This window comes from Grampus griseus (genome assembly GCF_964374135.1).
Source record: "Grampus griseus genome assembly, chromosome: 18".
Lineage (NCBI taxonomy): Eukaryota > Metazoa > Chordata > Mammalia > Artiodactyla > Delphinidae > Grampus > Grampus griseus.
In genome coordinates, this window is record NC_139012.1 from 56,550,404 (window position 1) to 56,568,590 (window position 18,187).

Consider the following 18,187-nt stretch of genomic DNA (forward strand, 5'->3'; position numbering starts at 1 on the left):
CTTCAAAGCTTTTGCACGGCAAAGGAAACCATAAAAAAGACAAAAAGACAATCCCCGGAATGGGAGAAAATATTTGCAAACGAAGCAACTGACAAAGAATTAATCTCCAAAATACACACACAGCTCATGCAGCTCAGTATCAAAAAAACAAACAACCCAATCCAAAAATGGGCAGAAGACCTAAACAGACATTTCTCCACAGAAGATATACAGATTGCCAACTCACTCATGAAAAGATGCTCAACATCACTAATCATTAGAGAAATGCAAATCAAAACTACAATGAGGTATCACCTCACACCGGTGAGAATGGCCATCATCAAAAAATCTACAAACTATAAATGCTGGAGAGCGTGTGGAGGAAAGGGAACCCTCTTGCACCTTTCGTGGAAACTGATACAGCCACTATGGAGAAAATTATGAAGGTTTCTTAATAAACTAAAGATAGAACTACCATATGACCCAGCAGTCCCACTACTGGGCATATACACTGAGAAAACCATAATTCAAAAACAGTCATGTACCACAATGTTCACTGCATCACTATTTACAATAGCCAGGACATGGAAGCAACCTAAGAGTCCATCGACAGATGAATGGATAAAGAAGTGTGGCACACATATATATAATGGAATATTACTCAGCCATATAAAGAAGTCATAGAGTCTGTCATACAGAGTGAAGTAAGTCAGAAAGAGAAAAACAAATACCGTATGCTAACACATATATATGGAATCTAAAAAAAAAAAAATGGTTCTGATGAACCTAGGGGCAGGACAGGAATAAGACACAGACGTAGAGAATGGACTTGAGGACACAGGAAGGGGGAAGGGTAAGCTGAGACGAAGTGAGAGAGTGGCATGGACATATGTACACTACCAAACGTAAAATAGCTAGTGGGAAGCAGCTGCATAGCACAGGGAGATCAGCTCAGTGCTTTGCGACCACCTAGAGAGGTGGGATAAGGAGGGTGGGAGGGAGACGCAAGAGGGAGGGGATATGGGGATATACGTATGCATACAGCTGATTCACTTTGTTATACAGCAGAAACTAACACTGTAAAGTAATTATACTCCGATACAGATATTAGGGAAAAAAAGTAAATTATGTAGCAAGAATATGTGCAAATACACTAGCAATCACAATAAATGAGAATATATTAAAAGAGACCACGAAATTGGGTAAAATGAAAATCAGCCATTTTTGTCACTAGAAATCTAATTTAAGCCAAGTGACACACAGGGGTTAAGTGATGGAAAAAGAAATTGCCCCATAAATTCTAACAAGAAGGATGGCAGAAAAATATATTAGAATCAGACAAAATTAAAAGACCAAAAACATAAAGCTAAAAATCACTAAATGGGAAGAGTAGTATATTACATATTAATCAAAATCTGTACTAAAAGGTAGGCTTCTCATAAGTCTCATTGGTTGGAACTACTTCCCATATCAATGGCTGAACCAATCATAGTTAAGGAGACTAGAATTTCCATGATCAGTTAGACCATTTGCAAATGGATCCCTTGACTGATTTCTTCTGACTTCTTGGAAACACAGGCCATGGTAAGTAGGATGAATACATGAAGGAAAAAAACAAGGTTTTAGGAGAGAATTAGGCAATCGACAGTATTTTATACACCACTCAAGTTATCACAACACACAATTTTTTCTTGTATAGCATTAATTACTACCAAATGATTAATCACTATAAAACAAAAGTGCAATGTTTTTTGTCTCCTTTTGTCCATCTTCTCCATGAAAAAGTAAAATTCAGGAGAGCAGGGACCTTGTCTATCCTGTTTCTAATTGGAGCTCCAGCATCTTGCAGAAGGCTCAGTACATAATAGGAGCTCAATACATGTTTGTTGACAGGATGGATGGATGGATGAATACTGGGATGGATTACTCTGAGATAGATCAACCAGAATAATAAAGTGAAAAAAAAAAAAGGGCTTCCCTGGTGGCGCAGTGGTTGAGAGTCTGCCTGCCGATGCAGGGGACACAGGTTCGTGCCCCGGTCTGGGAAGATCCCACGTGCCACGGAGCGGCTGGGCCCATGAGCCATGGCTGCTGATCTTGTGCATCCGGAGCCTGTACTCCGCAATGGGAGAGACCACAGCAGTGAGAGGCCCGCGTACCAAAAAAAAAAAAAAAAAAAGCCAGAAAAGGAAAGCTTTATATGGTGTTAAATAATGTCAGAGTTACAGGGATAGAGGGATTGCAAAAAGACCACTGCATTGAATGTTCTGAAGGGATTTTACCTTTAGAGAGCAGTTTCAGTAAGAACATTTATGAATATAAACCAGAACATAAAGCATTAAGGACAAAGTGGGCAATAAAGGTATGATTACAGTAATATTACCTTTGTCCTTTTTGTTTGTTTGTTTTGGTAGAAGCAGAAAAGGTGTTAGCTCTGAGGATAGCAGAATCAAGGAAGGAGTTGGTTGGCTGCTTTATTTACAATGGCAAGAGTCAGCATGTTTGTTGACAAAAAATGTAGTAGTCAGTGGAGAAGAATATACTGAAGGTATAGTTTGGAAAAGGAATTGTAACTAAATTTCTAGAAGAGGGAATTGAATCAAATGTAAAATACTGAGAAGTTAAACTTAAGGAAGAACCTACTGTCACCAGAGACCAGAGTAATGTAAGAATGTGAAAGTCAGGGACATACAGGGCAGGATCAATGTGCTGTCACCTCAACTTAACCTAGAGAATCTACTCTCCAACTCCACAGTAGGTGTTCAATAAATACTTGTTGAATGAATGGAATGAACAAACACATGAATAGATGCAATGATACAAATGTGTTATTTTCTGTATCTTCCTACCATAAACGTGATTCTTTTTTTTGAATTTTGTTTTATTTACTTTTTATACAGCAGGTTCTTATTAGTCATCAATTTTATACACATCTGTGTATACATGTCAATCCCAATTGCACAATTCATCACACCACCATGCCCACCCCCCCCCCCACGGCTTTCCCCACTTGGTGTCCATACGTTGGTTCTCTACATCTGTGTCTCTATTTCTGCCCTGCAAACCGGTTCATCTGTACCATTTTTCTAGGTTCCACATATATGCGTTAATATACGATATTTGCTTTTCTCTTTCTAACTTACTTCACTCTGTATGACAGTCTCTAGATCCATCCACGTCTCAACAAATGACCTAATTTCATTCCTTTTTATGGCTGCATAATATTCCATTGTATATATGTACCACAACTTCTTTATCCATTCATCTGTCGATGGGCATTTAGGTTGCTTCCATGACCTGGCTGTTGTACATAGTGCTGCAGTGAACACTGGGGTGCATGTGTCTTTTTGAATTATTGTTTTCTCTGGGTATACGCCCAGTAGTAGGATTGCTGGATCATATGGTAATTCTGTTTTTACTTTTTTAAGGAACCTCCGTACTGTTCTCCATAGTGGCTGTATCAATTTACATGCCCACCAACAGTGCAAGAGGGTTCCCTTTCCTCCACACCCTCTCCAGCATTTGTTGTTTGTAGATTTTCTGATGATGCCCATTCTAACTGGTGTGATACCTCACTGTAGTTTTGATTTGCATTTCTCTAATAATTAGTGATGTGGAGCAGCTTTTCATGTGCTTCTTGGCCATCTGTATGTCTTCTTTGGAGAAATGTCTATTTAGGTCTTCTGCCCATTTTTGGATTGAGTTTTTTTTTTTTTTTTAATATTGAGCTGCATGAGCTGTTTATATATTTTGGAAATTAATCCTTTGTCCATTGATTCATTTCCAAATATTTTCTCCCATTCTGAAGATTGTCTTTTCGTCTTATTTATGGTTTCCTTTGCTGTGCAAAAGCTCTGAAGTTTCATTAGGTCCCATTTGTTTATTTTTGCTTTTATTTCCATTAATCTAGGATGTGGATCAGAAAAGATCTTGCTGTGATTTATGTCATAGAGTGTTCTGCCTATGTTTTCCTCTAAGAGTTTGATAGTGTCTGGTCTTACATTTAGGTTTTTAACCCATTTTAAGTTTATTTTTGTGTATGGTGTTAGGGAGTGTTCTAACTTCATTCTTTTATATGTAGCTGTCCAGTTTTCCCAGCACCACTTATTGAAGAGACTATCTTTTCTCCATTGTATATCCTTGCCTCCTTTGTCATAGATTAGTTGACCACAGGTGCGTGCGTTTATCTCTGGGCTTTCTATCTTGTTCCATTGATCTATATTTCTGTTTTTGTGCCAGTAGCATATTGTCTTGATTACTGTAGCTTTGCAGTATAGTCTGAAGTCAGGGAGTCTGATTCCTCCAGCTCCGTTTTTTTCCCTCAAGACTGCTTTGGCTATTTGGGATCTTATGTGTCTCCATACAAATTTTAAGATTTTTGTTCTAGTTCTGTAAAAAATGCCAGTGGTAATTTGATACGGATTGCATTGAATCTGTAGATTGCTTTTGGTAGTGTAGTCATTTTCACAATATTGATTCTTCCAATCCAAGAACATGGTATATATCTCTCCATCTGTTGGTATCATCTTTAATTTCTTTCATCAGTGTCTTATAGTTTTCTGCATACAGGTCTTTTGTTTCCCTAGGTAGGTTTATTCGAATGTGTTATTTTCTGTATCTTCCTACCATAAACATGATTCTTCTCGTTGTCTTAAGGTAAACCATTGAAGTGATAAGGAGTAACAGACTCTACCAGCCAGGAAATGCCTCCAGGGGACATTTTCCAACAATGACAGACTGAGCAAAAAGGGAGAGAAGCAAAACCAAGGTAAATATCCTTATATATTCTACCCTTATTGAAGTCCCTAGTGATGAATTATCTATACGCTCGCACTTCATTTTACTGAAAGCTTCAGTAAGTAAAGGGAAATAATTTATGTAAAAAAAATGTTTAATCAATAACCAGAAAATAGGTATGTATCAATATTTGTCTAACTCCAGAAGAAAAACAAGATTAAGAAATAAAAAGCTTAATTTTCACTGTCTAAAGTAACTGCTCAACCTGAAAATTAAATCCCAGATCTGATTTTCTAATCTGTTGAGCATTCTCTTTATAAAATGTTCTACTTTTAATGGTTTTCACATTCTGAATATATACACCAAACTTTATAAAATACTATTTAAAACTCACTAAAAGTTATTTTAAAGTAAATCGTATCTACAATGATTTCACAACACTCCCCTCAGTATCTAAGTCCCTCAGGACCTAGGAATAAATTAAAAGATCACAGAAACACTTCATGTGATTTAACAGACATTACTGAAAATACAACATGAGTGTATACCAGATTTAGTTTCCACATGCTAATTACTAGAATCTTACTATAACATTGCTTCTTTAATTGTGGATTTCAATATGAGGCCTTTGTCAGAAGAAAAAAAAATTGTTAAACACCAAGGGATAAAAATGTTTCATGGTTTCTTTATTGTTTATATAGTAGCTTAATAACTAAATTGGCAACTTACATTATTTCTTTCAACAATTTAATTACTACGTACTATGCACAATACAGCTCAGCGACACAGTCATTTATATCATATGCTGGATGAAATTATGAAAGAGTAAGAAGTTGGCCACTTTTGGGAGGAGGGTAGCACTCAAAAGGGTCAAATTGGGCTTCCCTGGTGGCGCAGTGGTTGAGAGTCCGCCTGCTGATGCAGGGGACACGAAATCGTGCCCCGGTCTGGGAAGATCCCACATGCCGCGGAGCAGCTGGGCCCGTGAGCCATGGCCGCTGAGCCTGCGCGTCCGGAGCCTATGCTCCACAATGGGAGAGGCCGCAACAGTGAGAGGCCCGCGTACGGCAAAAAAAAAAAAAAAAAAGGGTCAAATTAGAGCAACGACAATTAGTACATATTTTGTAATATGATTTCCACCCACAATTGCTATAATAAGTTACCTTGTGCAACAAAGACATAATGGAAAAAAAACAAATTAAACGAAATCGAGGAACTCAGAATGGGAGTTAGAATTCTGTTAATTGTATAATTGAAGAAACAGATTTAAGAGACATTCTGGAAGAGGGCTTCCCTGGTGCCACCATGGTTAAGAATCCGCCTGCCAATATAGGGGACACGGGTTCGATCCCTGGCCCGGGAAGATCCCACATGCCATGGAGCAGCTAAGCTCGTGTGCCACAACTACTGAGCCTGTGCTCTGGAGCCCGCGAGCCACAATTACTGAGCCCATGTGCCACAACTACTGAAGCCCGCACACCTAAAGCCTGTGCTCCACAACAAGAGAAGCCACCACAATGAGAAGCCCGCGCACCGCAACGAAGAGTAGCCCCCGCTCACCACAACTAGAGAAAGCCCGTGCACAGCAACAAAGACCCAGCACAGCCAAAAATAAAAAAATAAATAAATTTATTTTTTAAAAAAAGATATTCTGGAAGAAATGACAGGATATCACCATAAACACAGCAAGAAAAAAGCTGGAAAATAAAAATGATGGGGAATATAATGGGCTTCAACTGGCTGAATAATTTATTTTGCTCTTTTAAAGGACCTGGAATGAAGTGGCCCCTTGGAGCTGACTCCCATCTTCCCCATCACTCCCAGCCCTTGTTGAGGAGCCTCTGGCACCACTGAGCCTACGTATCAAGGCAGGTATGACCATCAAGTCACAACACTGTTTTTAGTTACATGCCAGAAATTTCATATTCTCATAAGGATTACCCTTGAAGTACTTTTCTTAGGAGGTTCTGTATTCATTTCACTGATTTCTCTTGCTCGCTTTATTTGGAATTTTATGTTTTGTTTGGAATGCCTCACATATGTGTATACGTGTAGAGTATCCTTACTTTTCATTCTATGTATATTTTTAGATGAACATTTAAGCCAGTTTCATGATTTTGTATGCCTGCTTTGTTTGTTATGCATTATAGTAGTCTCTGGACACTATTTGCAATATCATATATCTTTGGTTTAAAAAATGGCAGTGGCATTGGTTATGTTTTGTAGATCGTAAGTTCCCAAGTGTTCTATCATCCTCTCCATGAGATGCTGGCTCCAACTACAGCAGACACACTGTAGCCCCTATGAGGCTAAGTATCACGAGAGTTTTGACCAGAAGGAGCCACCGCACCACCATACTCTTAAAACACATTCACATCTCACCATTTTTAACACCTGTGGTTTTTTTTTTTTTTTCGGAATTTTCATGTATGTAAGAATTTCTGTTCCGAAACCCTTCAAAATTATCTAGTACCCCAAGCAAATAATTAGCAGTGGCTAATTGGGTCTTTGAATACCTTCTGGCTATGTTCGTCCTTCATCTTTTGCAATTTTTTAGTTCCTTCCCTTATAGAATCCATAGAAGCCTGTCTTCTGGCCTGTAATGGTATAGGAAAAAAAAATCATGGGAAAAAAGCATCACAACAGTGTACTGGTCTGCCTATCATGGGTCTGGTTCTAACAAATTAACCTCATACTAAGCATGTAGTAAGCTCTCCACATACAGTTGCTTACTGAGTGATTTATGCATATGTCTGCAGATGCCCCTTGGGATATACAAAAAGAAGGTGAGTATAAGCACAGTCATCAGCACATTTTAAAGGATGATCTAAATGTTTGTTTCATTAAGCTTTAAAAATATCCCCTCAGAGATAATCGACATAGTTTATTCTTTCTAATGAGAAGGATTTGAATCAGAGGAAAGCTAAATATATTTTTCAAGAATATTCCAACTAGCTGTTAAATATCAGAGGCAAGCAATGGTGACACTGACTACAGAAGCACTGACGTGTCTACTGCTCATTAACGCTATCCCGTTAAAGAGCGTGTCAGCTGCTGATTGATACCATGTAATCCCAGAGATGCCTTTCTCTCTAGGTCTTTGCGTCCCTAATCTGTACCTGAAGTTCACTTCTCTTCCTGAGAGGGGTAGCAAAGCCTGTTCAGGAGCACAGGAGCCATCATTTCTGGCTGAATTAGGACCTCAAGGGGGAACCTCGGAAGAGCCAGCACACACGGTAAGATGTCCTTCAGTCCCAGTGACCCTCCACGTCAGTGTTCCCCCCATGGGCGCAGAGACCACGTGTGCTGGAATTTATGAGATTTCAAGTATCCTATCTGTTCATGTCACTTTCTCTCCCTCACATTGATTTGTAGCCCACCCTCTGTAAGGCAGAGAGGCCAGCCTGACAAGCTAATGCGCAGGAAATCCATTGTTCTCATAAAACTACCAGCAGCATCACGGCAGCAGGTGACATATTTCAGGCCTAGTTCTTTGGACTAATAATCCATAAAGTTTATGTAGCCTGATCCCCCCTCTTCTCTTGCCATAATTTTTCTCAAGCACTTCTTAACTCATTCCCCCATTTCTGTCACTATAAAACCCATATTCCATCAAATAATAAGAAGCACTTGCCAGAAAGGGAGAGAGGCTCTCTGAATTGTATCAGCTATAGCACTACCCATTAGGAAGGTGGAGCTCCAGATGTGTTCAGAAAGCCCACATATATCCAAACCCTGCTACATTAGACAGGCACACATATCCTAGGACTTTGTTGTATCCATATTCTGAAAACAAGGGGACTGTGATAAGATATAAAGGAGGGGGAGTCATTCTCCAATGACCCCTTCTTTTTATATTAGAGAAGGCTAGTTTTTATCACAAATATCCCACACAAGATCTGAAAGGTGGGAAGGGGGCCGGGGGCACATCTTATATTCAAGGGACTAAAAGGAGGGGTAAGATAGTTAAAGCAGATATGATGACTTTATTGAGGAACCTATTTGTACACCTTTCTTTTAAAGTTAACCACTTTGCTGTTCTTTTATCAAAATATGGGTCCTAGTTTTTGAGTCAGAAAAGAAAATGGTTAGACACATAAAGTGTCAATGAAAAGGCCACAGAAACTAGGAAGTCACATGGCATCTCAACTACAAAGAGTTCAAAGTTACTTGCAGTCCTAATGCTTGCTGTGATCCCTGGGCAGGACAGGAAGTTTCTGTTCAAAAATGGGGGAAAAAAACTTTTGATCACTATTTTGCTTAGTTCTAAGTCCCAGAAATTCCTATGTCATATTCACATTATTTTTCTATCATAAAATATTGATTTAACATATTAATAATAAATTTTTTGTTATTCAGCTAAAATATACACTTTTAGTCATCCTCCCCCACAAGCTATGCTTATAATATATTAATTCAATAAGCAATATTTCAGCCTCCTGTGCACAAGCACTGTGGTCAGACATGACCCCAGACCTCAAGTGCTTATAGCCTAGTGTGGAAGCCAGACAAAAAGATTAATGAGACTAATGATTATATATATATATATATATACACACACATATATCTGCCCCAAGTTCCTGGCATAGAGGTCCTAAAACCTTTGTAATTTCCTAAACGGTAAGAGCTTTAGGAGCATCTCTCGTTCTAATATTTCATCTCTGACCCCATCCTTGATTTCCTAAGTGGTTAAAGCATAATGAGCATCTTTTGTTCTACTGAGGCAACACCATGTGGGCTCCTGGATGACTCCTGCACGGGGGCTGGTCACCAGAAAGACTGAGCCATGATTAGATGTTTGTAATTTTCAGTCTCAAACCCCCATCCTCCAGAGAGGAAAAAGGAGCTGGAAATGGAATTAATAATTGATCATGCCTACATGAGGAAGCCTCCATAAAGTCCCAGAGGCATGGGGGTTCAGGGTACTGTCAGGTAGGTGAACATATCCATATACCAGGAGGGTGACTAGACCCCAACTCCACAGGGACAGAAGTTCCTGCACTCGGGACCCTCCCTGACCTCACTCTATGTATCTCTTCATCTGCCTGTTCATCTGTATCCACCCCTTAATAAACTGGTAAACATAAGTAAGTATATAGTAGTTTGAGTTCTGTGAGTGGCTCTAGTAAATTAAGTAAACCCCAGGTGCAGGTTGTGGGAACTTGTGATTTGTGGCCAAGTTGGACAGAAGTTGTGGGTACCCTGGGGACCTACCACTTGCGACTGGCAACTGAAGTGGGGAGCAGTCTCGTGGGACTGAGTCCTTACCCTGTGGAATCTGACGCTATCACCAGGCAGAGAGTGTCAGAACTGAGTTGAACGGTAGGACACCCAGCTGGTGTTGCAGGACTGCTTGGTGGGGAAAACACCACACACACCTGGCCTCAGAAGTGTTGTGTGTGTGTCAGTGGGGCAGGAGTAAAGGAGACACTCAGGAGAGAAAGGACTGGGGTTTTTTCTAGCTCAATATGCCAGGAAGTAAGGGGAAAAAATAGTCAAAGGTAAATTAGAGGAGAAAAAATTTTTACAAAAAAGAAGATAAATCAAGGAGGCCTAAGATTTGAATAATAAGAATCCCATAAAGAGAAAATGAAGGGAAATAAATCAAAGAAATAACACAAGAAAATCATCTAAAACTAGAGATAAGTTTCCAGACTTAAAATGAATAAAAATGACCATCCCACTAAGGCACAATATGAAATTACAGAATATCAGAAAAAAGGAGGTATTAAATTATTTCCAGGGGAAGCACAGAAAAGGCCTCATATAAGAACTGAAATTCAGATGGCCTTGGGTTTCTCAGGAACAAATAACTCAAAGTTAGACCAGCAATGCCTTCAAAACGCTAAAGGAAAATTATTTGCAATTTGAAATACTTAACAGAAAATTGCAAGCTAAGTGTGAGGGCTGAATAAAGACAGTTTCAGACATGCAAGGGCTTGAACAGACATCTTCTCTTGGCAAGCTACTAAATAATATGCTCCACCAAAACAGAGAAATAAATTTAAAAAATAGAGAACCAGGAATCAGGGAACCCAACACAGAACAGCAACACGAGCAACTCCCCAGATGATGTTACAGCCGTGACTCTCATCCTTGGCTGCAGGGTAGAGTTACCTGGGGAGCTTTAAAAGCCTGAAGCCCAGGCCACAATACGGCAGGAGCTCAGGGGGTTCTGACCCAGGCATCAGGGAACTTTAAAGCCCCCCCCCCGCCCCCGGTGATTCCAATGTGTAGATGAGGTTGGGAATCATTCCGTGAAAGGAGAGTCGCAGAACCACAGCTGTGTAGGAGGCTTAAAAGAACAACCAGCACAGGTTAAGTCAGGAGGGAGGAGGAAGAGAGGATGGACATTTCCAGAAGGGAAAGACAAGTTATCTGACAGGCACAAAGTGGAAAATTGTGTGGAAATTTTCATCAAGAGGCACTTTGTAGAACAGTCACAAAAGCTAAAGGAAGGCCGTCAGATGTTCAAAGGAAACTAAGAAAATGCAAAAATAAAATGAAATTTTTTCAAAGTTTTGAAAGGAAAAAAATATAGAGTATTATAACTGGCTTGGCAGTGAGAAAATATTTTCAGAGTCATAATAAAGGAAAGCCTTGAAATACTGAATGATTATATTGGGAGAATGGGGGAAAGAAATGAATAAGATCTAACACTGATTAATCAAGGGATAGCAATATACACGTTAACAGATATTTAGAGCCAAATAACAAAAGACACAGCTAAGGGAATGTGGCGGGATGAATAGTGGCCCCCCAAAGATGTCCGCGTCCCAGTCCCGGGAAGCTGTCAATGTTATACTTTATATGGCAAAAGGGACTCTGCAGAAATTGAGGCTCTGGAGACCGAGATATGGGCCTCTGTGATCCAGGTGGAACCAATATAATCGCAGTGGTCATTATGAGAGGAAGGCGAGAAGGTCAAAGTGTGGAGAGAAGGTGAGGTGAGGATGAAACGTCAAGATTAAAGTGATCCACGTGCCAAGGAGCCAAAGAATGGTGGCAGCCCAGAGACGCTGGAAGAGGCAAGGAAGTGATTTCCCCTCGAGCCTCCAGAAGGAACCAGCCCTACTGACACCCTGACCTCAGTCCCTTCATCCTCATGTCTGACTTCTGACCTCCAGAACTATGAGAGAATACATGTGTGTTGTTTTAAGCCACTAAATTGGCAAAAAATCATTACAGCAGCAATGGAAAATACAAGGAGTTTAAAGAATTGAAATGGAGGTAGGATTGAAGGGATGCAAGGGACGTATGCCTTTCAGTGTTGACTTTTTAAAGGTCACGTGACACATGGGTAAAAAATTAAAGCAAACTGCACTGAGTGTTCAGAGTAGTGGAAGTGAGAGGATATGGCCAGACAGGCGGGAATTAGAGAGCAGTGCTCCTCAAACATTAAGGTGCACGCAAATACCCGTGGACCGTGTTAAAATGCAGGCTAGGGCTTCCCTGGTGGCGCAGTGTTGGGAATCTGCCTGCCAATGCAGGGGACATGGGTTCGAGCCCTGGTCTGGGAAGATCCCACATGCTGCGGAGCGACTAGGCCCGTGAGCCACAACTACTGAGCCTGCGCGTCTGGAGACTGTGCTCCGCAACAAGAGAGGCCGCGATAGTGAGAGGCCCACGATGAAGAGTGGCCCCCGCTTGCCACAACTAGAGAAAGCCCTAGCACAGAAACGAAGACCCAACACAGCAAAAATAAATAAAAATTGATTTTAAAAAAAATTGGTGAATTTTTGAAAAAACAATGCAGGCTGATTCAGGTCTGGAGCTCCCAGGTGATGCTTACACTGCTGGTCCCTGGAGCACACTTGGAGCAGCAGAGACCTAGACTGCAGGACCGCAGAGAGGGGAGTTGTGGGAGGTCGGGGAGAATGGAGGCACAGGAGGACAGAGGGCAGAGGGGGCTTTGTGCTTAAGCTAAGGCATTTTGACTTGATCCCTGAAGATATAGGGAGCCACTGGGCAGTGGAACAACAGGATGAGGTTTTTTAAAAATTACTAGTCCCTGTAGAAGAGGCAGGGGGAAGCAAACCAGAGACGGGTTGTACATTAATTGTACAACTGGAAACATTCAGTGATCAGAACTGGGGAGGGTATGGTGATGCTGGTACTTCTGCTTCCACACCCACCCCCAGTACAGAGAGCTATATCCATCCATGTGTGAGTGGACACTGTAAGTTCTTCTTGTCTGAAGTTCTCCTGTGTGACACCCACAGGAATCTTCTTCTTGTCTTTTTCACTGACATCGCCATATGGCATTTATTAAATTCCCATCTGCCATGGCAGCCCCACATTTAAATAAGTGTAAGAAGAACAATTTTCTCAGGAAAGTTGCATTATATAGTAAAATTTAAATTGTGTTTAAAAACACTTGAGACAGTGCGGCTCCTCACGCCCCACCTAGATGGAGACCATGCAGTGCTCACCTTCTGTGCACTGCACAGAAGGCAAACTGCAGGTGTCTTCTTTTAACTTCGCAGAAGTGTCGTGTACATACTTGATTTTCCTAAAGCATTAAGAAATGGTTCTGCAGTGCATTCTCTGAGGACTTCTATGCATATGGATTAGACAGTATGAGAAGAATACGATATGGGTAAAAAAGTCAGTTAAATATATTGAACACCCACAAATTATTAATAGTTTGGTGTCAAAACGGGAGCAGCTATTGAATGCTGCTGGTAAGGAGCCAACACTGCTCCATATTTCCTATTAATAGCTCTGAGGATCTTATGACTAAGGCACTAATCAATCCACAGAAAATGCAGCTCTGGGAAAGATTACTAATGCCTTGGAAGACACTATTAAAATTCCAGGATGATCTTGTTAAATTGAAGAAACGAGCCAAAATCAATCGAGCAAGCACACAGGTGTTTCGACCACAGAATTCAAGAAGCCCTCAAACAGAAATCAAGACCATCCTGCCAGCCAAACACCCAGGTGGTAAAGCTAGCCAACTCCTGCTTTCCCTCCCCTCCCCCGTCATGAAAAGGCTATCCAGACAGATGTCATGGAGCGTCTCTACACGGGGTTTAATTCTACTACCTACAGCTTCTCAACTCCTTCCTCCAGCGCCCTGCAATGAGGGGAGAGGGATGATGGATTTGATGTGACTTGTGGAGCCCACACTAGTAAATTTGGACTTTGGAACACCGCCTTAGAAGCATGGAAAAAAGAAGCAGCATTTAGAGGTTTGTAGGTAAGAGGAGAATGACTTTTTCCCAAGGACTGTCCTAATGTCTTCTTGACATCTTAAAATGTGGTCACTAAAGAGAAAAGGCGCTGGGTGGAGAGGAAGATCAGATGTCTCTAACAACCTCTCATTTACCTGCCCAAACCCTGAAAAGCTAAGACTTTTTAAAACTTAAACCAATCTTTTCTTTCAACTACAAGGCTTTCCAATGGTCATCCTTAATGACACTACTTCCTTGCCCCCAGTTGGTCAGTCAGTAACCAAGCCCTGCCTCGTTCACCTCCTAAGTGGTTCTCTGACCTGCACTCTCATCTCCATCCTCTCACCCACCACCTTACTTCAAGTCTTCATCATTGCTTGCCGAGGCTAATATAGAAGCCTCAGAGACCTCTCTATTACTTCAGACCCATCCTTCACCTGGTTACCAGTGATCCAGCGAAAATGCAAATCTGACCTTGAGGCTTTCCTGTTCAAAACTGTTCAGTACCTTCAGTACTGACAGAATGAGGTTCAAGTTTTCCAATGTGGCATATACATGTCTGCAGTGGTGTTCTACCAGAAGCACCATGAGCTTCCTGTGTGGGGCATCTCTGGAACCTCAGTGTCCGGGAGTTGCTGATAGCATCTTGTACCCGGGGTCAGGGATGCTACAAATCCTGCACTACCCAAGACAGCCCACACAATGAACCATCCCAGACTGCCACAAATGAGAAACTCTCCTCATGGCTACTGATTTCTTCTCCAGCCTTCTGGCTTGCCCTTCTAGACTGTGGCTACACAAAACTCATCCCCAACACAGCCATGCTTTTTCTTGCCATTATACCTTAATTCTCGCTTCTAATTTCTGACACCTGGAATGACTCTCTTCTGACTCACCTTTTAAGCTTCAGCTTTCCAACTGCCACATGCTCTACACTCACCACTCTGCTTTATACCTGGTTCTCTCCTCCACTTGACTAAGGTCCTTCCAGGCAGAAATTGTATGTGCTTGGTAGACCTTATATAAACATAAAAATTTGAGGGATGGATAGATGGACGGATGACTGGGTGAGATCAAAGGTTTTTCAGAGGCTGATGCTCAGTCCATAATGTTGGCAACAAGTACAAGCATTGTCTTACAGCTGAGACAATAGTTGAGGTCAAAGTTTCAGCTCAGATCACCTGCCTTTACTTCCAAAATTCTATGCTGTACAGGTCACTCTCTGGCCTTAATCTTCATCCACTTTACAAAGTGCCAGATGACACCCTGAATGACGTTCCACTTACCCAAGCTGAAGATTGTGGGTCACAAACAGCCACTGGACGGGTACCTCTGTGTGGCGACTGTGTGTCGAATCTTCTCAAGAACTCAGCAGTTTTGCTAGCGCAACCCAAATAGGTGTTAGTGCCTTCATCAAAGTAGAACTATCATTATTCATTGTGCCTTTGGGTACTAGCCTAGACTTTTATTGGGGGATGACTAAAAGTGTCCTAGGTAGAACAAAAGGTGAGTTTGCGGACACGGTAGAGTAGAAAATCAAAACAAAATGCTATTGCAAGGCTGCATTCATAGTTTGAAAAATGTAAAACTAGGTTTGTGGAATATGAACCTATGATTTCATTTTTTTCTGCTTCGTGTACTTTGACATGGAGATAAATGTCCTCTCAGATTCCACAGTATGGGGCCCTAATTTCCTATCTGAACATTTAAAGCGTGACACTCAGACTTCACTGTAGGGCTGTGGAATATCCCTCCCCTACAACACCTCACTCCACACTGGTGTCATATTAGGCCCTTCACCCTCCAGGGGTCTCTCTCCTAGTCATCTCACTGCCCTCGTGCTTTGACTACTCTCAGCATACACAGAGCTGCTAATCCATACCTCTTAACCATTTATGAGTCATGGACCCCTTTGGAATTCTGAAAGCAGAAACGGACCCTCTGCCTACACACACACATACACACACACACACACACACACACACACACACACACACACCCCTTTATACTTGGTTTGTACCTTCCACGGAAGGTAAGAAGTGCTGCCAGTTCTGGTCTGTATTTCTGGCATCTCTTTTTAGCTCTAAGAGACTGTGATAGATGGACCTAGATGAATCCTCTGTCTTAATAAGTTGCTTTTTCCTTAAAAATCCACCCCATCATCCCAGTTCCTCCCCTCATGTATGTCAAGCATGAATATTGGAATTGTTTCCCAGTCCTTACTGTAACAACTGCCCCATTCTGCTTACCAGTGATGAATTTCTGTTCCTTTGTCCTTTCCCCATGTAATTTGTGGGATTTTGATCCCCTTACTCCATATTCACAATCAAATAGCTCAGCAAGGCCAGACTTACACTGCACCAGACCCTTGCACCCTGCTCCCCTTCTGCTTCCTTCTTTGTCATCCCTCTGCTTCCCGCTAATACTTTAGGCTGATGCTAAGATCCAATTTATCAAGCATTTAGGGCATGGGCATCAAAGGAGACACAAATGGTCTGGTAAAAATAAATGGTATCCAGTGAGCGGGGGGGGGAATCAGAAAGGAATTAGAAGTTAAAGAGATGCCAACATCACTTCAAATAATTACTTAGGTAGAACACGGCACTTGAACAAGGTCAGAAGCTTGAGCTGGGAAAGGAAGAGCTGAAAGTTAAGTGACAAACATAACCCTGAGAAACACAAGGCTTCGGCAGCTGAGACAAGCAGGTTTTCCATTTGTCTAGGATTGCTTATCTTGCCCAGAATAGACAAGGAGACTAATGAAGTCGCAGAGGCTGGAAGATGCCCCGTTGTCTGGGGCTTTATGAAGCCATCAGTCAAAAGTGCAAAAAGAAGAGTATTGCCAGAAGTTTGGTTAAGATTTCTGAATATCCTTAGCTGAGAGCAGACCACGGGAGAAAGCAGTGAAAAAGAAGCACCATGATAATAAGCAGATAAGGAGCTTCAGACCAAGTAGGCTGGCAGCCCTGCATTGTGTTCCAACAGTTGCTTCTTACCTGCCAATGCCAAGCACTAAGCTGGCTGGGTTGCTAACCACCAGGCATGGCCTTTGTGCCAACGATCACTGCCCCACTCATGCCACAATCATAATGACAGGGCCACAGGACTGTCAGAGGCATACAAGTAGGGGCCTGTGAAGAATGGTGGATAACTCCCAAGTGATTAACTATACAAACAAGACAAGTTCCAAGCTACCAGGCTAAATGGCATTTTTCTACTATCAATACTGTAAATTCCACACATTGGCTGAACTGGACTGGAATTCCTGTAGGTAATTATGGTCGTATTTAATAAAAACAAAATATATGAACCTCCTTGAGGGGCAAAAGGAGGAAGATCTACTGGACGGGAAATCCAACAAAACTAAGAACCCTGGACTCTAGCACTGAGTCACCTTTTCATGGGGGTTCTTTCTTTGTCACCACTGTGACTCTGCCACCTACTGAGGGGGGTGATCCTCTCCCACTTTATCACTTTGACCCAGGCATAAATACAGGATCCCTTCCTTTATTCTCCATAGAACAACTGAGGATGGACCACCAATAACAGACTGGTTTTGAAGATCTACTTAACTCATCTCCACCTTATGACACTTGTTCTTAGGGTGATGCCTATGGCTTATCCTAAAATGTCTCTTCAGCATAGCATCACCTGGACATAATCCCATTGTAGCAGAGACTGCTAAATATCCATCAGAATGGAAGTTCTCCTCTTCTAGTCACACAACCTGACTACATTTCCTAGCCTCCCTTACTGCTAAGGCTGGCCATGTGGTTGAGTTTTGACCAATGGAATGAGGAAGTGATACACACCACTTCCAGGATGAACTCATAATAAGTTTCCTACGCATGCACCTCCACACATTTTCCTCCTCCTTCTGGCTGTCTGGATAGAGGCAAACCCCAGCACAAAGTTGGAAGTCGTTTGTGTATTGAAGGTGGTAGCACTGCTAACAGTTTTCGGTGCCTGAATATCTGAGTGGAGGGGGTCTCCTCTCAAACCTGTTCACCCATGTCTTACATGAGAAAAAAATAATAATAATGCTCAAGCAACTATTTATTTTGAGGTCTGTTGATCACAGCAATTAGCCAACCCTAGTAATACAACATAAATTTATATATACAAGAGAATTAGCTCTCCATTTAGGTCATCAGTTGCACAAGTAGTACATAAGAAGAGGCCAAGAAGAGCTGAGGAAGAGTAGAATAGAATTCTCAAGGATTAAGCTAGGCATCTTAGTTATTTCAGAACCTTAGTCAGGGGAGGAGAGTGTGGGAAAGGGGAGGAACCCACCC

At 41.6% G+C, this 18,187-nt stretch overlaps 1 protein-coding gene across 2 annotated transcripts in view; it reads right to left on the minus strand.

Moving 5' to 3' along the window:
- Positions 1 to 18,187, minus strand: part of EPSTI1 (epithelial stromal interaction 1) — a 98,564-nt gene that overhangs the window by 26,427 nt on the left and 53,950 nt on the right. Inside the window, exons 7-8 of one of the 2 annotated variants that reach the window (XM_082675427.1) lie at positions 15,179 to 15,272; positions 7,233 to 7,313 (exon numbers count right to left, since the gene is read on the minus strand). In XM_082675427.1, the coding sequence (XP_082531553.1) occupies positions 7,233 to 7,313; positions 15,179 to 15,272 (175 nt within the window). The remainder of the gene's footprint in view (positions 1 to 7,232; positions 7,314 to 15,178; positions 15,273 to 18,187) is intronic. The other variant, XM_082675428.1, reaches the window with a different exon arrangement.